This window comes from Eleginops maclovinus, chromosome 3 (assembly GCF_036324505.1).
Source record: "Eleginops maclovinus isolate JMC-PN-2008 ecotype Puerto Natales chromosome 3, JC_Emac_rtc_rv5, whole genome shotgun sequence".
Lineage (NCBI taxonomy): Eukaryota > Metazoa > Chordata > Actinopteri > Perciformes > Eleginopidae > Eleginops > Eleginops maclovinus.
In genome coordinates this window covers 26,818,955-26,845,738 of record NC_086351.1, presented here as the reverse complement: position 1 = coordinate 26,845,738, position 26,784 = coordinate 26,818,955, and the positions used below count along the sequence as shown (strand labels likewise).

Below are 26,784 nucleotides of genomic sequence, written 5' to 3'. Positions count from 1 at the left end.
ACGATATCATCATTTCATGATAATTTTAACCTTTATTAATACCTTTCAAACTAAACTGTTATTACCAAGTAAATTAAATTTGCTTCAAGAAAAAGGTGACAATTACATTTTCAAAAATAGATTGTGTATTTTCTACAAGGTAAATCTAGCATTGTCAGAAGTCATACAGCTAGAAATCATAGCCGTGGCTCTCAGTGCCAAATGCCATAACTAACAAAGTTCTTTTAAATGATGAAGGAATGTCAAAATGTAATATAATGCAAATAACAAGAGGGCCCGATGTATCAAGACTGGAAATTATTAGTTCACAATTAATATTTTAAAACATGGAACACTTACCTTGAACTTGACTGATTGTGTACATATAGTAGATATTTACATGTCTGAGATGACAGCCAGGTGGGACACTGCCCAACTCTGTGCCGTCCACTCCTCTGCCCTTGTAACACTTCAACCTCTGATGCTCTGTCATTCCAGCCCCCTGCGGTGAAAGCTACACTGCTGTTCACACCTCTCTTATCAGCCAGCAGTCCTTCTCCCTTATCAGAAACCTTCACAGGAGCTTCCTCTGCAGCCTGCCCTTAGCCACAGAGGCCACAGCGCCTGGAGGTACAGAGAGAGCTGGGGTGACTGGGCTTATCTGTACATTTATAGTCAAATATTAATGCTCAGCGCGTTTTGTTCCAGCTGCCTGAATCCAGAGTAATCTAGTGTAATCCATTGATCTGTTGAAGGCAAGATTCCTTATCATGACATCCCACAGATCCGCTCAGCCGGTGCCCCACAGTAGGTGGTAGGGTGAGCGTGTGGACACAGAGCAGCCTGACTGAGAGCTACCGGGGTATCAGGGCGGAAGAGGGGCATATCAGAGACAGTGCTGATCCCCCCCGCCCTTCTCCTAGGTGTCAACATGAGGTCACCCATGCCAAGGGAGGGAAAGAACAGCACAGAGCAGCAGGGTGCTGGAGACAGCCGTCCGACAGAGCAGACAATGGCTGCTTCACACTCTGCATAACGACCGTAGTGACTCACTTTTAGCTCTCTATATATCTAACGGTCTTATGGTAAGCGTAAATAAATAAAATAATATTGTCAGAAACTAAATGTGCACCTTCGGGATGAAATACTGTGATAGTATTCCATTCAGGCAACTGGATAAATAAGTGACCCCGACTTTACAGATACAGTAGGCACACAGAACAAATAGCATCTGTGATATGTTCCTTCTATAAGTGGACATCTTCTCCACTAAATGAGATTGAACAGACAGACACTGAACATTTTGTCTTGAAACAGAGGCTTAATAAACACCATTTGGAGCTTGAAAGGCGTGCAGCATCATGGCTGTTTGTGGTGGCCGCTTTAATGCCAGTTAGTAATTACTGGCAGCTTTTGAAGTAAGCACACAAAAATGTTACAGAAAACCCACTACTTTATGCGCATTCAGGGAAGACACACAGCAGCAGGACTGATTTGATTGTTTTTCTTGTTGTTAATATTAATACAAAAAATGAATTTTTTACAGTGCTTGTTGCAGTTGTTCACTTTTTGTTTTTCCAAAGGCTTGAACAGATAAATACAACACTGTTTTTTATGATTGTCCTTAAATGAATTGTTTATAGCGCATGCTTTGTCAGAAAGACATCGTTGTGCCGGGGCAATGTGTTCTACGTCTGCTTGGAACTGTTTGCGGTTTGTTAGCAAGTGCTACGGTGATGCTACGCTTTATGTGAGTGTGTCTCTGCTCTGCCATAGGCCTTGATCGGGTCACTGTGCTCTTCATCTCAAGGCAAGCAGGGAGAAAAAATCATGAGGCAGATAGAAATGTATTGGGAAGTTCAATATGGAACTCAACGTTAAGGCACACAAACAGGCCCAGCTCAGATGTCCGAGAAGGCAATTGGACCGTGTCTATGGCAGACATGGTACGACCCAAGAATGTTTGAAAGAGTGTAACAAGGATATCTATGTTGTGAAATTAGATTTTCTGATCCTTAAATCGTTATCTCTACATGTATGGCAGCCATTCCTGTGTCTGTTGAATTCCAACACAGAGAAAAATTGTCAGTAGTTTATAGAATATAATAACAAAAGTCATTTAACTCAAAGACATACCTATAAATAATAAAACAAGAGAAAATGATAATGCTGAAGTGGTCTCTTTTTTTTCCCGGGGCTGTTTGTGTTCATCTGAGGCTTGTTGTGGTGAAGCTACCATACATTAAATTAAGAAGTGACTCAAAGTATATTATCGGCCACATAATTGTCTGTTGTGGTTGCTTAGCAGTAGGACTGTACAGGAGGTCACACACTTGTGGTAGTAAGAGCAGGGTAACACACTCTCCTTCTGTGGTGCCTGCTGCAGCCAAACATCTCCAGCCTGTTTAAGGGAAGGGTCACTCCAGAGACACGAGGGCGCCCCCTCTGGGACCCGTGCTTCCACTGGGACAGCTCTCTGGGAGGCCAATCCTTCTTGTTTGTGTGTACACACATCTGTGTTCTGTGGGCGGCCACTCAAAGGACAATGCTGACAGACAGGCTTTAGTATTTTTAGTACAGGGAAAAATCTAAATGAAACTTTCGTTGTTTGGTTTAGGGTGCTGGGATATTGGGCTGTATAAAAATAAAAAAAGTTCTATTATTTATTAGCTTATTAAATGTGGGTTCTGTTTATCATTTAAATGTATCATAGATGTTTTCGCTCATAGGTGAGAGTTGGGTGGTCTTTAAATGGACTTTTGAAGCAGCTTGGTTTTGTTTGACACTCAGTGGCCTGAATCGCTCGTGTTATTTCCTGCTCTCTCTACAGCTGTTTATTTGCCATGACCACCCTCTTTTCTGCCTGACATCACTCATTCTAGTTTGTGCTGTTTTCGTCCTTCCTCTTTCTCTTATTCCCTGATGTGACACTTCTTCTCCTTCTCGCTGTTCATCCCAACTCCCCTCTCCTTACCCCTCCATGCCTATATCTCCAGTTCCATTCTCACTATGTTGCAGTTCTTAAGAGGAAGCCTCTCTGACCTTTTACAGGTTATTGTTACATCACTGCCCCCTTGTGGTTTGATGTTCAATATGTTAAGTCACCCCCCAGTGTGAAGCTAATTGTAGACCCCCCCCCCCCAGTACATTATCTTTGTTATTGAGTTTAGGCTATGATCACGCAAATAACCAGACGCCCTTTCCACCGGAGCGCACTGCATCCTTTATACATGTGCAAGATAGTATTGCTTAACTCATAAACACATCGAGGAGTGTGTGTGTGTGTGTGTGTGTGTGTGTGTGTGTGTGTGTGTGTGTGTGTGTGTGTGTGTGTGTGTGTGTGTGTGTGTGTGTGTGTGTGTGTGTGTGTGTGTGTGTGTGTGTGCGCGTGCGTCTGTCTGTCTGTCTGTCTGTCTGTCTGTCTGTCTGTCTGTCTGTCTGTCTGTCTGTCTGTCTGTCTGTCTGTCTGTCTGTCTGTCTGTCTGAGCAGTTGGAATGTGGCCTTTCAGAGGTCCTCTCCTTTACAAATAAATATTTGGTGATGACAATATTGGAGATATGTTAAACACTTTGAGGGTCATTTTCTAGTTAAATAAACTTGGGCTCTGGGGGGGGGGGCACAGATTGTGTCTGTGTGCCTGAAATGTGGACAGAAAGAGGGAATGATGGAGAGGAGGAGATAGCTGGATAGAGGGGAATAATTAAGTTATTCATTTTTATTCCTTGTCTGAACACTTACAATACACAACACACAATACATGTTATTTATGTAGCACTTTTCCTGGTGCTCAAAGCACTTTACAAGCAAGAAAAGAAAAATAACAACAAAAGTTTTTTAAAAAGTGCAAAAACAGGTGGAATAGGGGCAGAGGATTGGGGGGTCAGAGTCTACTGATGAAACGAGCACATCACTTGTTGCTCAGCTCTACGTGGTGTAATATGTAGGATGTACCCAAACCACAGCAGATTTTTCTGAGGCATCACAGACTCCAAAGTCCTTTCCTGGGAGCTCCTCTGTGGTTGACAGGAATAGATGTAATCAGACATAGTAAAGTATTTGAAGCAGGTCGTGGTGGGGTGAGCCAGCAGCTCCACAGATTATGTCCACACTCCCTTAACTTTATGGTGGGTTGGGATGAGAGGAAACCTGAGAAGGCCAGAGAGAGGTCAGGACCAGGGGACAATCTCGGTATCCATTAATGTGAGAAGGCCAGAAGTTGACAGTAGCTCTGAAGAGGTGACTGAAGCTAACCGTGTTAAATCTATAAGGGATCAATTAGAAAGTGACAGACCAACAGGATCTTTAGTCTAAAGCAATGCTGAATATATAATGTCAGGGTCCAGATGTTTTAGGTCATGTTCTGGACAAAGGGACACACACTGTTTTGTATTCATATGTGGAACTTTCATACAGTAGAGGTCCACCCAAAGGCCTGTCCGAGCCAGAGCTTGGATTACAAATGGGTGTTTGCAGCTGTAGTGTACTGTAATAAAGCATTTTTAAAATGTTTAGCTCATTTTACCCAAAAGCACATTAAGTAATCTGTTTTGTATTGCAGACTTTACCCTCAATGTCCACTGGTCAGGACTCAATACTGATGGAGTAAAACATTGCGGTTTTTGCTTCACATTGAGTGAGCAACCCTCATGCCCTCTCCAGATGTTCTGTGCCCCACTGCACTGTACGATTCCAATGGTGGGTGTTACACCAGTGGCAGGAGGGGGGGACTGGGAGATGGGTGTCAGATGGAACGTAGCCTGCATGACTGAGGAGCAATGGTACTTAACAAAGTGGTAGTAGCAATGTTTTGTTTAGCTGTGGCTCTGTCAGGGAGATTCTTCTCTCATGACTTATCCCAAGGGCCAAGAATAATAAACCCACACCTGAGCCGAGTTTAAAGGTCCTGCTGACGTCATGCCCATTATCCACAGCATTGAATGCCCTTTTTTATTCAACTACAATTTAATGGGTGTGTAGTTATTGTTTTTGCTCCTGCAGATTCATGAAATGGATGTTTTCAGTGCCTGCCAAGCTTGTTTCTGTCTGGCCCCCAGCAGCAGCAGCAGCAGCTGGAAAACCATGTGCCATTTACAATGACTGATGGTACACATGTTTTGTTGAGCTGAGCAATGTAATAATCAAGCTAGAACGCAACTGTACCACCTGCTGTTTGGAAGAAAACTCAGATAATTCAACTTTAATATTGGAGCTGGTTTTATCATCCGTGTTGTTCAAACATCGAAGCGTGTCATTGAACTGTCAGAGGACAGTCACAGCGATCATGGACTGCAGAGGTGATATTGGCTTGAAAGGTCACCAAAGCGGATGCACATTTTGTTTGCCTGCAGTCAACTTGCATACTGTAGCCTTTTTTTATGTGTGTCTGTGTGTGTGTTTTGTCAGGAAGCAAGAAAAGGACCTTGTGGAGATTCCTTGAAAACAAACACAGGTTATAGTCACATTTCAATTTACTCACCAAAGTGCATCATGTTCATCCTTGAGTTCCTCAGTGCATTTTGACCCTTATCGAAAATCTTCATCCCTAACTTTCTGACACAGCGCAGATTGGCTTATCCCCTCTTTATCAATACAACAGTGTGACTCATCAAGGAAACGTCTCCATAGCACCAGAGGTCTTTACCCCCTCAGGTACGGGACTCCATGTGTGTGTGACATCATGCCGGTCACGTTCGTGTCTGGAATGCTTTGCTGCAGCAAAACTATTTTGCAACACAATCTACTGTCTGATGCAACATTGTTTCAAGGTCCTGACCTCACAGCAACCAAAACACAAGCTGAACACAATCCTTTTAAATGAGGTCATACGATGTGGATTCTTGTTGACCCTCCCCTGGGCTTGGAATAAGAGATATGTTCATTTCAGCCTGTTGTCTGTTCTTTATTACTCAGCTCCTCTGGATTTCAAAGAGATGACTGGCTGCACCCAGCCCAGGGTCTGGGCTCCAAAAAGCATATCATCACAGACATTATATTAGCCCAATGACTTACAGGGAAAGTAAGACGATCTCAACACTTAGATCATCATTTCTCCCAGCTTCCGGAGAGGCTTAGTTAATTAAGTTGCCAATGGACACTGAACAGTCTCCCAAAGATAAACAAGTGTAACGTTATACTTTTAATCTGAAACATCTGAACCTAAATTAAAAACTGCACTGTATTATTCCAAACATTGTATTTGCTATAAAGTTGTTTAGGATGTGATTAGGCTGGACCAGAGGTGGAATTCACCCTGGAAATGTCCTCTTTCTGTCACACAGGGTCACTGTTTCAGAGGTAAAAGACCTGAAGGGCATTCTGTCATGGCTCTCATACCAAGAACATGTCATTTGACTCAGAGGAGATGGATGGATAAGTAATTGAATGGTTTGGTACGGCGTGTCTCTCTGAGTGCATGGAGGATTTATTGTAGAACGCTTTAGTAGATTAGGTTACAAAAAAGGAAGACACTAAGGGATCAGTTTGTGGTCAGCTTGTATGAACCACATTATCCTCTTTTATCAGTTCCCGCCCTCTGCCAGGGAGGGATGATTTGGCGAAGGGAGGACTCATAGACTCATAACAGAGAGGCTGATAATCCTGTTCCACCAATGGAACTCTTTGATGTAGGCTGTTGTTGTTCCTGTTGGGGCTCTCTGCCGGGACCAGCCCCCTCAAGCAGCTGTGCACTGGAGGGCCAGCTTTGAATACACAGAGGATGAGGCATTAAAAAGTGTATATACACACACACACACACACACACACACACACACACACACACACACACACACACACACACACACACACACACACACACACACACACACACACGACTGGAATAACAACCCTGTGGTGTTTAAATGTATAAAGAGGGACTTGGGGTTCATGCGGCAAGCTGATATGCCTTTGAGCCAAAGATCATGCAGATATACTCAGAACTAAAGTGTCAACACCGTCATGCTTTGAGCTACATCCTACTGTATTGCGGATGGTGTTGTGGGTAATGCAGAGTTGATTCTGAAACAAACCCTCACATATTGTAATAATATAATAATAATTTGTATTGCTCATTTATATTTTTTACAAATAATATAAATGAGCAATAAAAATAAACAAATCGAAAACAAAGACATTTGATTGAGCCGGACTAAAACTATTTTTAAACTGAAAATAGTAATACAAACTTAGTAGTTCATCTGGCAATTACTGTCATTACTGTACAAATATTCATTTTGTACTGGTAAAGTACATTTGTAAACCTTATTTCTCGTCAGGCTCACACACACATTGGTGCAGCAGGGTGAGGTGCAGGTGTCTCCCGCCCACTCCCTGCTCCCTGCTCAGTTCCCTGCTCAGCTCCCTGCAGCTCAGATAGGAGGTATGGGCAGCAGAGATTAAAGCAGGTTGGAAAGAGATGCTATGACCTGAGGAGTATGGCGGTCGGTAAAAGGGAAACATGATGCTGTTATGCTTCCTGTCATATCGTTCAGCCTTACAAGTCATTAGCCTCAAGGGGAAAAAGTACCCAGGGCGTAGCAGAGGCACAGATGGATGGTCCTGTATCAGAAGGCCAGTCCATTCATTTCCAATTTATTAAGCGACATTAGTGCTTTAGCAGCTCAGATGAAGACAAATAAGGGTCTCAGATTTTGACATTTTCTGTTTGAGGAATTAGGGCCCTTTAAACTCCTCCTTTAGAGTACTCTCGAACGCTATCTGTCATTTTAACCATCTTTCTGTCTCTCTCGCCCCCCCAACACACACACACACACACACACACACACACACACACACACACACACACACACACACACACACACACACACACACACACACACACACACACACACACACACACACACACACACACACGATGTACTCTCAGTTCCCTGTGCTGCAGGCAGTTGTGTTCATTAACCTTGGATGTAATTATTTTTGTTTTAGTCTCATATTGCTGACATTTCAACTCAGGGGCTCCTCAATCAGGATTAACCCAAACCGCAAGAAACGTCATTTCACAGCTTTTACTCCCAGTAGTTCTTGTTGCTTCCAATTTAAGTCAAATTAAAGGTTTATTTTATTTAGTTTTTTTTTTACTCAGGCCCTGTACCCTGAAAAAACAAACCAGTGTGCTTGCCTTTTGATTTGCTGGTTGCTAGTGGCGTTCCCAGAATCCCCTCCTCCGGCTCTTTTGGTCAGCACAAAGCAGACCTCTGTACAGCCGCTGCTACTGGAGATCCGATTCCCAGGTGGTAGCAGTGTGACCGTCTGACAGAAACTCACATATATTTGCTTGCTGTGCAACATGTGTGTAACAGCATTGAATTTCTATTAAAGCATATTTGTTATTTGGGTTTGTCAAATTCATGTTAAGGACACTGCAAGTATTTTCACTAAATGAAAATAAGTTATATAATATATATATATATAATATGATAAAAAAGAAGGACCCCTTAGTGGTCCCACAGAGGGTAAATGCACATTCTGCATTTGAACCGTCCTAGTGTTAGGAGCAGTGGACTGCCATATGTAACCAGCCCGGGGAGCAGTGTACGAAAGGGTGCCTTGCTCAGGGACACCTCGGTAGCACTTGGTCTTTCTGGGACTTGAACCAGTGACCTTCCAGTTACCAAGCCAAGTCCCTATGGACTCCACCATCTAGGACTACACTGTAACTGTACTGTTGGATTGAAATTATATTAGTGTACTTCCGTTATACACGCTTGGCCTTCTCAAAGCTGTGTTTCCCTCGCTTTGCCTTGTGGGCCTAAAGGTCCACAGGAACCCTCCACTCGTCTTCCTACCCCGGGGGCACTTAGTCTCAACACAGTAGTAATAAACTCTCATCACTGTGAGTCAGGGGTGTGTGTATGTCAGTCTGTTACTGTGTGCAGCAGCAGCAGTAGTCCTGAGCAGTAGTTGTAAAATCTCATCACTTTTAGTGGTCGTCCCGGGGTCCCGGACTCCTCTCGCTGTGTGTGGTTTGACCTGCCGCGGCCCTCCAGCCACACACATGCCCACTTAGATAAACAGGCAGTAAACACAGGCAGTCCTAGCACCACTCTCTTCCCCCCACAGCATATACAAGTGCAGCAGATGAAAGGACTAGTTCCCAGCACTAATAGCCACTAGAGATTAGCTCCCAGCAGCCTCCTCTGTCTCATCATTAAAGGTGCAGCCACCATGTTCCTGATGCTTGTAAGGCCGTTTAAATTTTCATCTTGTCACCTGTTCTAAGCAGGGAAGTTATGAATACCAGACCATGACACAATCAAATATAAAAGAGTGGTTAGTAGGTTGTTTTTTAATGGCTTATCAAGCTTTAATGCAGATCTGAAGAGAAGCATACAGTTGGGGTCATGACCTTTGCCACATTAAGTTGTTTTCTGATCATTTGGTCAGTCTTGGTCTGAGGTGTGTAGGTGTAGCCGTAGATGGAGCAGTGGTATGGCTTGCACTGTGGAGGTTTAGGGAATGCTATTCAGTGTTGGTAAAAAAAAAGTAATAGAGTTACAGTAATGTATTACTTTTTGCTGTTACTCAGTAATATAATGCATTACTTGTGACATTTGGGCCGGATAGATAGCTTTAATTAATGAGCTGCTATAAACTACATTTTAGCATTTAAAGCCAAACTTTTGCGGTTATTTTGGTGAAGGTAACTCAAACTAACACAAAAGTAGTGTGACACATTACAGTTCAGAGACAGTAATAATGTAACCTATTACTTTAAAAAGACAGTAATAAGTCATATGTACTGTATTACATTTTGGGACTTGTCCAACACTGATGCTATTACACATTAATATTGAGCACCGCTTTTGTTCACGGATGGAGATTTCCTGCTGTCGTTGCCATGCAGGATCACAAGTAGTGGACGATGCCAGTTCATTTGAACTGCCATAATTATAGAAGTTCAAAGATACCGTTCAGAGTGAGTTGTGATGAGCAATACACTGCATCGAATCAGCTTTTCCTGGTCTTCCATTACAATCCTATGAATGTGCCACTAACTCTAACGGTGGGGTGGGGGGGCACAGAATCTTTTTTCTTTGAGAATCTCCTGAATCTACACAGAAAATGTTTTCATCAAGTTTTTGATTTCCATGGAAACATTTACAGTATGACAAGCTTTTTTGCATCACCTTTGGATTTGTCATCTGCCTGTTTTTTTCAGTTGACAGACGTGGAGATGAATGGTCGGCCAGCTGGCTTTTGCTGCTCTCACCGTCTGCACTGTTTGAGCATTGCGTGCGTAAGGAATGTTGCAGTGGTGTTACAAGATGAACAACAGTGTACAGAATAAATCCAGCCCTGCACTGTTCTTATGTCTGCGTGACAGCAGGATGTGTGTACTGTGTGCAGCAGCAGTGTGTTTGTGTCTTCATATGAACATTCAAGCATGAGAGATAATTAAACCTCTCGATGTGTCCTGATGATCCCTCTTGGAATTAGAGGCCTTCAAAGACACGTCCTTCCTCCCTATCCTGAAACCCTGAAATGAAACCCTCTTTATTAATCACATACATGTGCACAGCAGAGCACACAAAGTGAAATTTGTGTACTAGGAGCATTGGGCTGCTATTGTGCAGTGCCCGGGGAGCAATGGGGTGGGGGGATTGGAGGTGTCCGGTGCCTTGCTCAAGGGCACCACAGCAGGGCCTAGGAGGTGAACTGGGAACCTCTCCAAGTAGCAGTCCACCTTCCATATTTCAAGTGTGATAGGACTTGAACCGGCAACCCTACACTTCCCAGTCCAAGCCCCTACTTACTGAGCCACTGCTGGACCTTACTGAGCCACTGCTGGACATCCTCATACACCTTATACATCTCTCCTACCTTCCCTCCCTTTCTTTTAACCCACCTCTTTCTTCCGTTCCCCGCCCTTGTGTTTTTGTCCTTAACCCCCCCACCAAACTCCCTCTCCTCCCTATCTGTCCCCATGGTCCGGATAAGCCTGTCTAGGGAGAGTTTCAAGTGTGTTTAGAGTAGCTGACTCATCTCTGTGCCATGGTCTGTTCATGTAGGCAGCTGATAATACTTGGAGCGTCCTGTGCGTGTGTGCGTGCGTGCGTGCGTGCGTGTGATGTCTGACTGTATTGAGTTGCGCTCTGTTAGGTATAAACACCTCTTCCTTATCATTATGAGTGTGCAGACATGAATAACATCCTCCCAAAACAAGAGGACACACACTGCCTTTCCTCTGCTGTCAGTGCGGTGTTCTCACTGACTAATTACAGGTCATAGATGCCCCTCCTTCTGAAGCTTTATGACACACACTCACACACACACACACACACACACACACACACACACACACACACACACACACACACACACACACACACACACACACACACAAACACAAGAGATGTCATGCTTATTGTATCTGTCATCAAGAATCATGGTATTTGTAACATAATTTGCATGGCTTTGAGGTTGACTGACCTTCGAGTGAGAGGGAATTACTCCACCTCTTAATCCACTAAAACAACAGCGTTTACTTTACTGTCCTTTATGAATCCAAAACAGCCTTGTCTTCTTTAACATTTTTAACATGTCTTGCTATTTTTTTTCTCCTATTGCTATCTTTTCATTTTCCACTGGTAATCGACCTATCTCATTTTGAGCTCATCCCTTTCAGCGTTGACACTGCAGTGACCCCTTTCCTTTAGTAGGATCTTCAGCCAATCAGCACCAGTGCTTTATTTGACTTTACATCGCGTTCATTCCTCTAGTTCTTCGTCCCTGCAGTGCTGCATTACTTCTAAAATAGCTCATCCTGAAACCATTAGACAAAATTGCTAAATGGTTCAAATGTGCAACCACTTAAGGCTTTGTCTTTAAGAGGAGTAATCTTCAATCTACTGTGGCAAGCAAAAAGAGGCTGAGGTTGATAGTGGAAGAGGGCCCTGTAGAGACTGGAAATTACAAAAGTATATATAGATAGAATGAGAAGGGGTGAAGAGATATGAGCTATTTCATTTAAACAGTTCTGCTGGTGCACAGTCTTTAGGTCATACCACAGTTTCTTATTTGAATGAGGTATGTGCTTTGACCACGCCATTCCAAGAGACTTCAATGTTTCCCCTTAAGTGCTTGTGTTTCTCCAGCAGTATGATCTGGAAGGTGAACCTTCTCAACCTCAAATCTCTGGACGACTGCAACACATATTCCTCAGGAATCTTCCTGTATTTACTGTAGGTGTATCCCTTCCATTCTGACCAGTTTCCCAGTCCCTGCCGATAAAATAAAATCCCCACAACATGATGCTGCCTCCTCCCAACTTCACTCATGGATGGTGTTTTCAGGGTGATGAGAGGTTGCACTAACATGGCCATGAACTTAATTTGTATTCTCATCTGACCAGAGCAGCTTGTGCCACAGTTTAGTCAAATCAGTTTTCTTATTTTCATCAATGTCTTTTTTCTGGCCACTCCCCCATAAAGCCCAGCTCTGCGGAGTGTATGGAATGAGGTGGTCCTATGAACAGATACTCAGATGTTTAAGCTGACAGCTTTTCCCCCGACCTGTTTGGAGAGCTCCTTACAGTGGGGCAAAAAAGTATTTAGTCAGCCACCAATTGTGCAAGTTCTCCCATTTAAAAAGATGAGAGAGGCCTGTAATTTTTATCATAGGTACACTTCAACTAAGAGAGACGGAATGAGAAAAAAAAATCCAGGAAATCACATTGTAGGATTTTTAATGAATTAATTATAAATTCCTCTGTAAAATAAGTATTTGGTCACCTACAAACAAGCAAGATTTCTGGCTCTCACAGACCTGTAACTTCTTCTTTAAGAGGCTCCTCTGTTCTCCACTCTTTACCTGTATTAATGGCACCTTTTTGAACTCGTTATCAGTATAAAAGACACCTGTCCACAACCTCAAACAGTCATACTCCAAACTCCACTAAAGCCAAGACCAAAGAGCTGTCAAAGGAGACCAGAGACAAAATTGTAGACCTGCACCAGGCTGGGAAAACTGAATCTGCAATAGGTAAGCAGCTTGGTGTGAAGAAATCAACTGTGGGAGCAATTATTAGAAAATGGAAGACATACAAGACCACTGCTAATCTCCCTCCATCTGGGGCTCCACGCAAGATCTCACCCCGTGGGGTCAAAATGATCACAAGAACGGTGAGCAAAAATCCCAGAACCACACGGGGGGACCTAGTGAATGACCTGCAGAGAGCTGGGACCAAAGTAACAGAGGCTACCATCAGTAACACACTACGCCGCCAGGGACTTAAATCCTGCAGTTCCAGACGTGTCCCCCTGCTTAAGCCAGTACATGTCCAGGCCCGTCTGAAGTTTGCTAGAGGGCATTTGGATGATCCAGAAGAGGATTGGGAGAATGTCATATGGTCAGATGAAACCAAAATAGAACTTTTTGGTAAAAACTCAACTCGTCGTGTTTGGAGGAGAAAGAATGCAGAGTTGCATCCAAAGAACACCATACCTACTGTGAAGCATGGGGGTGGAAACATCATGCTTTGGGGCTGTTTTTCTGCAAAGGGACCAGGACGACTGATCCGTGTAAAGGAAAGAATGAATGGGGCCATGTATCGTGACATTTTGAGTGAAAACCTCCTTCCATCAGCAAGGGCACTGAAGATGAAGCGTGGCTGGGTCTTTCAGCATGACAATGATCCCAAACACACCACCAGGGCAACGAAGGAGTGGCTTCGTAAGAAACATTTCAAGGTCCTGGAGTGGCCTAGCCAGTCTCCAGATCTCAACCCCATAGAAAATCTTTGGAGGGAGTTGAAAGTCCGTGTTGCCCAGCGACAGCCCCAAAACATCACTGCTTTAGAGGAGATCTGCATGGAGGAATGGGCCAAAATACCAGCATCAGTGTGTGGAAACCTTGTGAAGACTTACAGAAAACGTTTGACCTCTGTCATTGCCAACAAAGGGTATATAACAAAGTATTGAGATGAACTTTTGTTATTGACCAAATACTTATTTTCCACAATAATTTGAAAATAAATTCTTTAAAAATCCTACAATGTGATTTCCTGGATTTTTTTTCTCATTCTGTCTCTCATAGTTGAGGTATACCTATGATAAAAATGACAGGCCTCTCTCATCTTTTTAAACGGGAGAACTTTCACAATTGGTGGCTGACTAAATACTTTTTTGCCCCACTGTAGTTGTCATGGTGCAATGCTCTTGCTTGGAGGAGCAGCTGACATTTTAATTAAATCATTTTAAATAGAAGGTTTGAATGCAATGAAATAGGAAAAACACCAAGGGGGGGGGGGGGGGGGGGTGAATGCTCTAGCAAGGGTCCGCATAGATGTTACTTCATTAATAATATATAGTAAATATCTGAGCTCCCAGAGCTGGCATATATGCTGCTATATTTCTTGCGTTTAACCCCTTGGTGTGGTTTGTTTGGGTTGGTCTGAACGCAGTCTGAGACCTCTGATGTGAACTAAACAACTGGACTCTGGTCCGCCTAAAAGAGGTGGTCTCGGACTGCTTGCTAGTGAACTCTGGAGCGGTTTATCAGTGCCATCAGGCCATGGTACAATCTGATCAGAGCCCCCTGTCGCCGGTGAAACCTCCTGCAGAACGTCTCATACATGTTATAATGTTGTCTGATTATATGATCAGAGGCGCTGTCCGCTAGAGTCTGTTGATATCTTTCCAGATTAACAGCGGCATGAACATAACCTACCGATGCTCCATGGTGGAGGCTATGGTTGAAATGCCCGGGATTCACGTTTTTACCCCTTAATGTCTGACCAAATGTTGAACAGCATTTCTGTGCACACCAGAGTAGGGAGGAGTACTCACATCTTGTACTTGAGTAAAAGTAGAAGTACTCACATCTTGTACTTGAGTGATAGTAGAAGTACCAGAGTGTAGGAATACTCTGTCACAGTGAAAGTCCTGCATTCTAAATGTTCCTCCAGTGAAAGTAGAAAGTACTCTCATCTAAATGTACTTAAAGTAGCGACAGTAAAAGTAGTCATTGTTTGATTGGTCCATTTCAGAATAATATCTCTGATATGTTTTATAATGATTGATCATTATAGTGTTCTCAGAGCTGGTAAAGGTGCAGCTAGTTTTAATGGCTTTGTATACTGCAGGGTAGCTGCTGAATTTACTCCAGGTGAACTACAGTCTGATTTAAGGGCTGATTATATTTACCATCATTAATCCTATTAAATAAATGCAGTGGAGTAAAAGTACACCATTTACGTCTGAATGGTAGTGGAGTAGAAGTAATAAGTAGCATAACATGGAAATACTCAAGTAAAGTACAAGTACCTCAAAATTGTACTTAAGTACAGTACTTGATTAAATGTACTTAGTTACTTCCCACCTGGGGTGCACATGGCTTTTGCTTACAGTCTGTTTGAAGTTTGCCTGTGTGAAAGCAAACCAAACCTTCAGAGAAATGAAACGATGTCACAAACTTGCGTCTGGTGCGCACCAGAGAAGAGGACTATTAGGTGTGAATGTGACCTGAAGCTTTAATATGATTTTTTCAAATTAACTAGAATTTAAGACAAGACAGATAAATATCTTTACAGATATAATCAGACCATCCATCCATCCATCCATCTTCTCCCGCTTTTCCGTCAGGGTCGCGGAGGTAACAGCTCCAGCAGAGAGCCCCAAACTTTCCTTTCCCTGGCCACATCAACCAGCTCTGACTGGGGGATTCCAAGGCGCTCCCAGGCCAGTGAAGAGATATAATCCCTCCACCTGGTCCTAGGTCTACCCCTCGGTCTCTTCCCAGCTGGACGTGCCTGGAACAATTGTATAATCAGACCAGTTGACTAGAAAAGAACCAGACCAGTAGATGGATGGATGGATGGATGGATGGATGGACACACACACACACACACACACACACACACACACACACACACACACACACACACACACACACACACACACACACACACACACACACACACACACACATACACACACACACACACACACACACACACACACACACACAGTATTCAGGCCAAAGAATAAGGATCCATTGCGTATTGCCGTGCAAACATCCGATTCTTCAGGCATTCCCAGCCTCCTGAGTGACCCTACATCTCAGCCTAAGGACTTTTGATCTGTCACTGTGATCATTACTATGTCTACTGAACTGACCAAAGGACAAGCTGACAGACAGAGAAGGTGCTCAAACATAGTTAAAGACAGCATCTCATCTGCAATTGTCCTGCATGGCTTCTAGAAAGCTGAAAGCCATTCTTCTTGACACCTGGGTGGTGAAGTTGGTCAGTTACCGGATGGAGACAGAAAACAGAGGAGGCAACTACAGACATCAGGATATTTGGGAGAAACCAAAAAAGATATATTATAAGTTAACAAAAAGATCAACAATGGATATCAGTGAAGGAAAGAGATATTGAAGAAAAAAGCCTTGTCTAAATGTCAAGAAAAACCTTTGTGAAACAAATGGACTTCCATCAGCCGGATTCAACCAGAGATCAATGAATAAGTTTAGCCCTTTACTGATCTTTGATTTGTTGGCCTAAACATTTTTGAACATCAAATTGTGTACAATAACATTTTAGCTGTCAAATGATTTTTAAAAAATCATGACATTGTAAACAAATATTTATTCATCATAACTACAGCAGTTCCCTTGTTCAGAAAGTAATAACCAATTTGTTGTCAGAATGAAACCACTTTTCCAGTGATGTGCAATAATATTAAAATACATCAAATACAACTGGAGTTTCAAAGTGACCCAGAGAGAAAAACTAAATAAAGAAGAATGAAAGCTCCAAAGAGTGAAATAATTTAAAGGCCGTCAAAGTTCACAAAATGTTAACATCAGAATGACTACCAGTCACATGTAGCTCACAGGTAGCACATTGTTCTTTTACAGAATGGACTGATTTTGGTTTGTGCATCACTGAAAATGATTCTTCTAGTCTTTATATTATATTTATATTTTCTTCTACATAGAAATGTTAAGCCACAAGAGTATGAGACATAATTGCAATACCAAGAAAGCTCAAATGTTGACATTTGCATTAGGCCTTTATATTTGTTACAATGGGATTCATATAAAATGCTTGGAAGGGACCCCAGCTAATGAAAGATGTGGAGTTGCTTGACTCCCTCTGTCCTCCTGACAATCTGAGGGAACTTAGCCTGAACTGCAGGGAAAGCGGTCCAGCTGAATGATAGCAGCGATAAGGAGTTTTCAAGGTAACTGCACAAAACTCAAAGTGTCTGTGGGAAAGCAGCAGCAGAAGCAGAAGTCTGTTTATTTTAATGAGCTCACAAGTGTCTCTCCTGTTTCTCTTGCAGCACACTGGGGCTCACTTAGAGTTCACACAGTGCACTGTATGTCCATGATGGATACGGTAATGATACATTAATGCAATCAGGACCAAGTCTGTTTTGTCTCTCATTAAGAAGGCTAGCTATCTTGCTGACAAGGGCCAGGGTCACATTTGGTCGTAACTTTAAGCATTATCCTGTGGAGATATTTAAAGTGAGGCCATATCAGAGAAATGGTGTAGTAGAGAGAGGATTGGAAGAGAGATAACAGCTGGAATATTCCACATTAAGGCTTCTTGGGTTTCAGTTGTGCAGTGTCCGGTTGTCTTTTCAACACCACAAGAGTTGAACTGGATTTATGAAGCAAGGAATCATCTAGAATGGGGATATGTTTGGCATTGGATCACCGCATCAACATATTGAGCTTGAGAGAGCTGCTCTACAGTACATAGTAGGGATGTGCATTATACATTTTTTCTATGGTCAATTATTAAGTGTGTGTTCGCTCTCTCTATATATATGTCTCTGAGATTACAGATTTACATAATAGTTTTATCTTGTTTCGCTATGTCCCCTTTATCCTGACTCCTGAGTCTTTCTCCAGCTTTCTTCCTGCCTTTTACAATGACTCTACCCACAGCCATAGTCAACCTTCACAAGTCTGGTCTACAGGCTGCTAGTTGCAGGCTACCACAGTTAGGCCTTGTTGAAAGACACACTTACACATCTTCTCTTAAACCCACCCACACGGTCACAGACATATCCCGGCATCCAGTGCAGCGAGTTGTACGGCACAGAGTGAGAGCAGACTTTCCGTAGGCCTGGATCTGTTTCCAATCAAAGCTGCCGGGTTCCTTCCTGATCTCCCGGGCTCCTGAGGGCCCTTTACCCCTTGGCCACTGCATAGCAGGGGAAAAGCAGTACAGTAAATGTGTGAGTGTGTGTGTCTTTATGAGTCAGTGTTAGCTCACTGTCCTACAACAAGAAACACTTCCTTTAATTCAGTAAGACACATGCACACTTCTATCATACCCATTGACACACTGTTCCATGTACCAATTCACACAGCTGAGCCCCTATTTAGTGTTGTCATCAGCTTCTCTCTCACTCTCTTGCTCTTTTCCCGCACACACACACACACACACACACACACACACACACACACACACACACACATTCACAGACACTCACACTGACACGTGCACCGGTAGAACACCTGTCGGGCAGCCGGGCTCGCTCCAGGACACCTTCGAGTCATGAGCTCATCGGAAAAGCAATTAAAGGCAGCGTAGGCCCTGCGCGCTGGCGTAATGTTTTGTTTTGCTACTTGGCTTCAAAATTAACCAAACCTGTCAGAAGTCATCTGGCTGACGCGGGCTGGCTATATTTATTTACTTTCTGTTGGAGAGGCTGGACTCTGGGTCCCAGCGCTGCCTCAAGTCCAACAATGAAGCGATTCTGAGGGGGCTCAAACATGAATCCTCCCCCTCGGTCTACCTGGGGGGTGGATGGTGAGTCTGCCCCGACTCCCTTTGCCTGTCTGTAACTCTGATGGTGGGGTCATGGGCCCTTTATTTGTGAGGTTGCGCCCTCTCTAACCCCAATCAGGGCTTTGGTCTCCACTCTGGGACGTGGTTTTTGAACTTGCACTGAACCGACCGCTCCCACTTTATTGAATTTCATGCTTGTAGTGACTGAACAAAAGCAGATTTTGCATTTGAAAATGTCAATGTATAAATGATGTAACCTGATAAAAAGACAATATGAAGACAGAAATATGTGTGGCTGATAGATTACTGGGGCTGTTGGCCCAGTTCATCGGAGGCTGAAGAACCTAGACAGGGCTTAAAGGTTAAAGGCCTTCAATCAGTCTGCTCTAATGCTGTGCTGTAGCCTCAGGCTGTGAGCAGCCTGATGTCAGACACCCGTAAAACAACACCAGCAGCCCTGTGCTCTCTTTTAACTCCACAGTTCTTAGAAAAAAAAACACCTCTGACATTAATAGGTCCACTGTGGGTGAGTCAAGGTAAGTGTGTCTTCACAGATGTCTGCACGGACATTCTGCGGCTTTGTGTATTTTCAAAGTCTTGGTCACTGAGCAGTTCTCTGGTGTTTTCTTGAGGAATAATTTAGGAAGTAAGAAAAACACCCCTGTTATTATTGTCATCACTTTCTGTAATTACCCATATGCCACCCTGTTAGAGCAGAAAAGAACAACATTTAGCCTGCTCCCGAGGTAGGTCCATAGCATGCCAGTCTGCTTCATGGTGCTGCATGCTTCAAAGGAGGTGTCAGACTCGGACAGTTATGTCAACACATTAATGAAACAAAAAAAACGCATGCATGCACGGTAAAGCCTTGTTCTTCAAAGCATCCTACACCAGTTCAACACATATTTTGTTTCTATGTCACTCTCCAACAGGCAGAGAGAGAAAGAGAAAAGATTGCTTGCTCTGTTAATTTCAGAAAGAGAGCTTTCTGAGTGGGGTTGTGATGCAGCAAAATGGCCATGGCTGTCATTTGCAGAAGCCGAACAGATGTTAAACACAGCCACAATAAGATGACAGCTGCTGGCATGAGACGTTAAACACTGCTGATACAATGCCACTTACTTAGACATGTAGCACTCTGGACTTTAATACTCTCAAAACACATCAGCTGATGATCAGACATTTTGCTTATAATGGAATCTTACATGTGTGGGGTTTTTGATTTGTTCGTCTAAATGACACAATTTTCTGCTCTGGTTCTGCAGAGGATCCCTTTTCTATGAACACTTTCTATTTTCGTTATGACTGTTCCACATTAAGTATAGAATGAATAAATAACTAGTGTCAGTGTGCCTTAACGTGCACGCTGTGTAACCCACTCTGGTTGACAGAGCTATCTGCAATTAGCCATTTTATATATTTTTTATTTCTTTAATGAGAAAAAGCAATAACTTTTAAATAAACCATCCATCTAGTAACTAATATGATTTATTGTGATATGATTCATGTCTGCTGAATGTGCTTTGTCATGCTCAGTGCATCCCATAGGTCAATTCATTGAATACATCTTGCTCAGCCCATTCCCAGCCTCACGGGGCTCTAGCTGTTCCGGGCTGTTATGAAACTACTCCATGTCAGGCCCCAGCACACAGCCACAGCCAAAGCCTATTAAGCAGCCACACTGTAGTATATGAGTTCAAGCCACAGGGCTGAGGTTGTGATTCTTCATCGGGAGGAGGGGGGAAGAAGTGGATGTAGGATGACAAGGAAGGGTGGAGATATGGTTTCAGAAGGAAGGGTAAAATAAAGGGGGGCAATGAAGGATACAAGTCTGAGAATAGCGTTTGTGTTGGCGAGGTATGCATGAAGGCTGAATGAGGTAACTGAGTGTTCTAGAATGGGTACAAATGCCAGTCTGGCTGTTTTTAGGGAGACAGTGGAAGGAGGTAATGGGGAATCATAAAGGAAGAAATGTGTCAGTTTGACTTGATCCAGCGAAAAGGTTTCCCCTTTGCCCAGAAATCATTTTGTTCCAAAAAGAAAACATAGCTGAGGACTGAAATAAACCTGGTAAATAAGTAGACTTACACACACGATACATGCGTACACCATGACATCATACTGTATTGCACACACACACAAATTACTTTTTACTCACACACATTTACTTGATATTGCTAACACTCACACAAGCACACACAAGCACACACAAGCACATACAAGCACACACAAGCACACACACACTCACACTCACACTCACACTCACACTCACACACACACGGGCGTGTGTGTGTGTGTGTGTGTGTGTGTGCTTTGTCCATGCTTTACAGACTCTTAAATGTAAGGCAAAGCAACAAGCAATCAGGCTTTGTGGAAGGTGAAGTGCACACACACATTTAGACTTACACACTTTAGCACTTTGCCTCAGGGCCTGAAACAGAAGACCGGGGTTCTGTCCAAAGCTGCATTTAACTGCTGAAAGTCCTTCTAGAGCTGAAACATCCTCCTATCGTCATGCTGGGACATTCCACAGCACGCCAGAGACCCTGCGCTAATCCTGCCGGCATGGGAATCATTATTGATAGGATCCTAATGCATTACCTCAGGGTCTGCTTATTGTTGGTAAAGATTATTATTTAAGAGTAAACCAAAACCCAGAGAAAGGCTCGAGTGTCATAGAAATGTATCAAAAGAAAATGTTATTCTTGGCTTAGTGTGATTCTACTTCGAATGGTGCAATTGAAACAAACTGTGCTCCCTGCTTTGCTCCATCAAGCCGGCTGCATACCCACCAGCAGGTCAGGAGAGACTCCGTCAGAGTAGCCCTATGTCACTTTATTTTGTTGGTTATTACCTTCAATTGATTCAATGAGATGACGACATCAAAGCTTTAATCAAAAGAATTACAACCCATCGGGTTTTAACAGCCGTGTTGCTTCCACATTAAGACTTAAAGCTTATAATCACACCCAAGTTGGAAGAAAAAAACCATTCCAACTCGATGGAATGGGACCATCAGCAGGGAACCTGATTGCATCGTTGACCTCGGCTGAAGTCTCTTATCTCCCAATGCCATTGAAGTCTGTTTGTTTTCCACGTCTCTGATCTGTTTTCTCTGTGTTGTCTAGGTGCAGTCCTGCTGGTCAGTGTCCAGGGCATATCTGTAAATGTGGACCCGGTTTTCTGCACATGGATGTTGTACCAGCTTCCGAGAGGGAGCAGCCGGCAGCAGGTACCGGACCCTCATGTTTTACTGCTGATGTTCCACTTGTTTAACTTGAACAAGTCATTTGTATTAATACAAACCTACCTGCAGCATATTCTACTGCTGCACTGATTCTTACCGGCTCTGGACAAGAGCCTGAAGGGAATGTAGATGTCCACTCCCTCCCTCCCTCCCGCTCCATTGCTTTCCCTGCTACCTTTTTCCATGTGCTCTGCTCCCTGTCTTCCATCTACTCTCTCTCTATTTATTTGACAGGGGTCATGGTGATGGTTATGGACATTGAATGCTCTGTGCCTACACTACACACACACCGTACACACATGCAGACATGCTCAGTTTGATTGCCTGGGATAAAACACAGGTTCCCCCCATAAAGGCACATAAATATATATAGTACATGAAAGTATCATATTTTTTTTTCAACAACTTGCTCTGCTTCATGCCTCCTGCAGTTTGGAACGGCTGTCAGCATATGTGTGTGTGACGGACAAAGAAAGAGGGAGTTAATTGCACCAACTCCTTACTCTTGAGCTTATTGCTGTACAGTGGTAAACAGATGTTACGAGTTGAACTGCTGCCAGTGTGAAGGATACACAGCACTGCTGTGTGTGTGTGTGTGTGTGTGTGTGTGTGTGTGTGTGTGTGTGTGTGTGTGTGTGTGTGTGTGTGTGTGTGTGTGTGTGTGTGTGTGTGTGTGTGTGTGTGTGCGCGGGCTGAGTGTGTTTGTGCTTGTAATCATGTGTGTGTTTCTGTGAGCTCAGCTGCTTGTCAGGGCCACTTCTCAAGGCTCTGCTGGTTTAGACGAGTCCTTCAGCTAGAGGCCACACATCAGCCCGTGAAGGACAGAGGAGAGGACCATGACCTGTTGGAGGAGGAAAAGATGAGCAACAAGGAACTTAAGAAAGATGGACAAGGGAATAACGATGTGTGTGTCAAGCATTGGAGTGATAAAGAATGTTTGGAAGTCAAGGGAGACAACAGAAAAGCAGGGCAGCGTTAAGAAGGTGCAGAGGAGAGTTAATATAAATGTCAACTGAAACTACCAGAGCAGGATACACAGACAGGAAACCAATCAGAGAGGTAGAGGGAGCCTGACCGGGAAACGGGTAATACAAAGAAAGAGGAAGAAAAAAATAATTGGAACCAAACACTTGCTCTGGCTGTCTTCACCCCCCTCAGTGTGTGTGATACAAGAGGTTAGCTCATAACATGTCATCCACCAGGAATGAGTGGTGGTCATTGGGTGAGCTGCCTATGTACTGTAGCATTTCATATTCAAATGTAGCTAAGCATATTTTCCATGAAGTGTAGAAACTGAATTATACAATTTGTTTTTAATTATCTGGCATTTCCTTCAACCACATGAACCTAAATGTATTTTAGTGTCAAGAATATTTTCTTGTCTTTTGTTTTTGGCATCATTCCTCTAGTCAGTAGTTTGAAAAACATGATGTCATTTTGGAACCATATTTTACATCTAACCACAACCAGCCTTGGGTCCCGACCCAGTAAGGCAAACACAACTGCATCTTTTTGTGTGTGTGTGTGTGTGTGTGTGTGTGTGTGTGTGTGTGTGTGTGTGTGTGTGTGTGTGTGTGTGTGTGTGTGTGTGTGTGTGTGTGTGTGTGTGTGTGTGTGTGTGTGTGTGTGTGTGTGTGTGTGTGTGTGTGTGTGTGTGTGTGTGTGTGCCAGCAGCATGGGAGACTGCTCAAAAACAACAGCGTGCTGTCACTAGCCCTATCCCTGTTGGTGTTGGAGGCCTCTGTTGTGTTCCACTGCATTTGTATTTCTGCCCCCCCCCCCACCCTTGGTGTGCTTTGCATTATGCATTGCGTTGTCTGGGTAACCCAGATCTGTGATGGTGTCTAGAGTTATCTACAGGTCATTATTACTTAATCAATCCATAACAACATTCGTGCTCTGTCTCTTGATAACATGCTGTTTTTTAAAAGACTGAGTATTTGCTGAGTCATTGCAGTTATGGTACAGAAAACAACATGGCTCCTTTCCCATGGTTACTGTTGGTGCTCAGTCATGCTTTGATGTCATTGCAGGCTCCAGGTTCAGTTCTTCTGGCAAAGAGGAGAGAGGATGAGGTGTCGGTGGGGAGTGCACCCCCCCCAAAACTACCCTCCAACCAGGCCTCTGACTATGCCAGCAGCCCTCTCAAAACTAAAACAGTGACAGGTAGGTTTCCCGCCATGGGTACACTTTTCAAGATACTGCTCTGATTGGTCTTCATACAATAACATTACATCAGCTGAAGGGCATCAGACACACAGATCTTCTCTCAGTGTTTGTTTTCAGATGTGATGTAAGAATTAATGTACAAATGGAAACTGCATTTACTTTCCCCTTGCTATTTGAAAAAAGTACCACTGTTTCTATGTTTAAGGATGTGGTCTGCCAAAATTGAATAACAATATTTCACAACATTTTTTATCTTCTTTCTATGTCAGGAAATCATCTTTTTTCTTATTATTACATAACACACTGCAGTTCGCTGACACCTGAGTGAACCAGTTCCTCAGAGGACATCACATATTCTGTTTTCCTCTCCTGCTCGTAGAACTGTGGGCTCTGGATGCCCAGAATAGATGAGTGGCTTGGCTGTGTGGAGCCTGCCTCCATGCCAGCTTTCCGCTTTCTGGGCCCCCCCTGTTCAGAACAAACACGTTAAGAGCACACACACAACTTCACAGAATACCTGTTCATTTCAGGACGCACATTCATTTAGAAACACTCATACAGGGTTATACATACTGTACATATACACAGAGACACTCCCACCCTCATGTAGCATTGCTATGGTCCTTCCTTTGAATTCACTAGCACTCCTAGTTTTCTCAGTAGGAAAATCTGAACCCTTTGACTGAAGATGCACAGAATGGGAATACAAAGGAAAGGAGGAGGAGTTGATGGTGGATAGATACAGTTCAGGATCTCGTGCCAGATTTGGATTTTTGCTTTAGTGTGAGATTAACCTCGACACTAACAGTATCCATGAGCTTTTGTTGATGGTCGCAGGTCAGGGAAAGAGAAATATAGCTACTGGCAATGTCTCTACTGCACCAATGCACTACACAAAAACCTTGAAATGGAATTTGTTTTATCAGTGTGATGAATCTGTTTAGTGGACCTCAGGGGAAATTATCAGAAAAAATACCAAGCAAACACACACACTTTACAAATGTATTATTCCACCAGGAGGATGGCTGGAGCAGGCAGTCTGTTAAGGAGCTGTCCTTGATACAACACAGAGCCTTACTGACTGCAGAAATGTTTTTTATTTAATGCTCATGTGGTCTATTTATGTTCGTAATAGCCCAGCCCCTCCCTCTCGTGTTCCCCTATAGATATTTAATTAATGTGATTCAATGGAACTTCTAGCATTGTGTAACTGAATTAGTTTACAGTAAGCATAATAAAAGGAGGAGGAAATAAAGAAGGTCTTCCCAGCATCTACTGTTCGACTCTCGGAGTGTCTAGGGTCCAGGTCCTCTAAGCACTCTAACATTTGAAACATTATTTGCCAAATCATCGCAGTGAACAGTCAGGGGAAATAAGCAAGTGGTTGTATGTCTTTTTTCTTTCTTTTGTGTCCATGAGAAATGTGTTCTGAGCAGCAGTGATGAATCCCTGTTTTGGGTGAAGTCATCCTGTAGCTGTAAATGACATTTCACGTGTATGACGTCCCCCCCTGTCAAGTGTTTTGATAGGAAAAACGCTCCTTTGACATTTTAAAGTCTAAGAAGGGCCATTAGGGTTCTATCCTTGCTTTAAAAGCTCAAAGCTGAAAGCTTGTGCCCCTCTTCCTTCTGGTTTTCCCTCCTTTTTTCATTCAAAATCTGCACTAATGGCTTTTCCATAGCACCTTTGCTTACTCACATCTCTACAGTATATTCTCTCTCATGAGGGGTCTTCAGTAAGCATTCACCTTGGCTCCAACACTAAATGCATATCTGAGTCAGGCTGCAGTTTCTCAGCAGCACTCTTTCTATAGATGACCGGCTGTTGATGTGCATCCTATCCACCAGCTGGCTCACTCAGTGGCTGGTCGTCTGCTTCCCAACTTCTTGATTTTCCTGTTTGTGAAGATGTCTCTCTGTGTGGGGAGCTGTCTGTTTGTCTTTCCCTATTGAACTTTTTTTCACTCTTAGTCATGCTCTCCGCAGTGTTGTCTCCGTCTGACAAACAGGTGTTTGTAGATGACTGAAAACAAATCCTCAGCCTGATTTTTGAATAAACTGACGACACACGCATTCACACATTGTGTTAGCTGTTGAAGTGATCAGGAACCTGTGATGAATAGTGTTTAGGGTTTTACCTATTTGTATAAGGCAAGTTGGTGCAATCTAACTGGATTAGATGGGGCGGTGGTGGCGAAGTCCGTAGGGACTTGGCTTGAGAACTGGGATGTCACCGGTTCAACTCCCCGAAAGACCAGGTGCTACCGAGGTGTCCCTGAGCAAGGCACTGTTCCCTACACTGCTCCCCGGGCTCGTTACATATGGCAGCCCACTGCTCCTAACACTAGGATGGTTCAAATGCAGAATGTGCATTTCCCCTCTGTGGGACCAGTATGGGTTTATTCTTTATTTTCTCTCTCTTATTAGTATGTTAAAAAACATGTGTATACCATCTCAGACTCAAGCTTTTTCTTATCCAAATATTTCTCTTGGAAATTGAAAACAAGTTTGTAGTCACTATATGCTGGGAGTGTATTCTGTTGAAATCTAAGCCTCAGTGCCCCCGCTCCGAGGCTTTATGTTGGAATAGCACTTGCAGATGAATGTACAGCGTGTTCTATGG

General features: G+C 43.4%; 1 protein-coding gene across 6 annotated transcripts in view; it reads left to right on the top strand.

The window, feature by feature from the left end:
- Nucleotides 1-26,784, top strand: part of LOC134861661 (intermembrane lipid transfer protein VPS13B-like) — a 325,581-nt gene that overhangs the window by 100,604 nt on the left and 198,193 nt on the right. For 5 of the 6 annotated variants that reach the window (XM_063879045.1, XM_063879048.1, XM_063879049.1 and 2 more), the window contains exons 20-21: nucleotides 21,875-21,978; nucleotides 24,027-24,159. In XM_063879045.1, the coding sequence (XP_063735115.1) occupies nucleotides 21,875-21,978; nucleotides 24,027-24,159 (237 nt within the window). The remainder of the gene's footprint in view (nucleotides 1-21,874; nucleotides 21,979-24,026; nucleotides 24,160-26,784) is intronic. The other variant, XM_063879046.1, reaches the window with a different exon arrangement.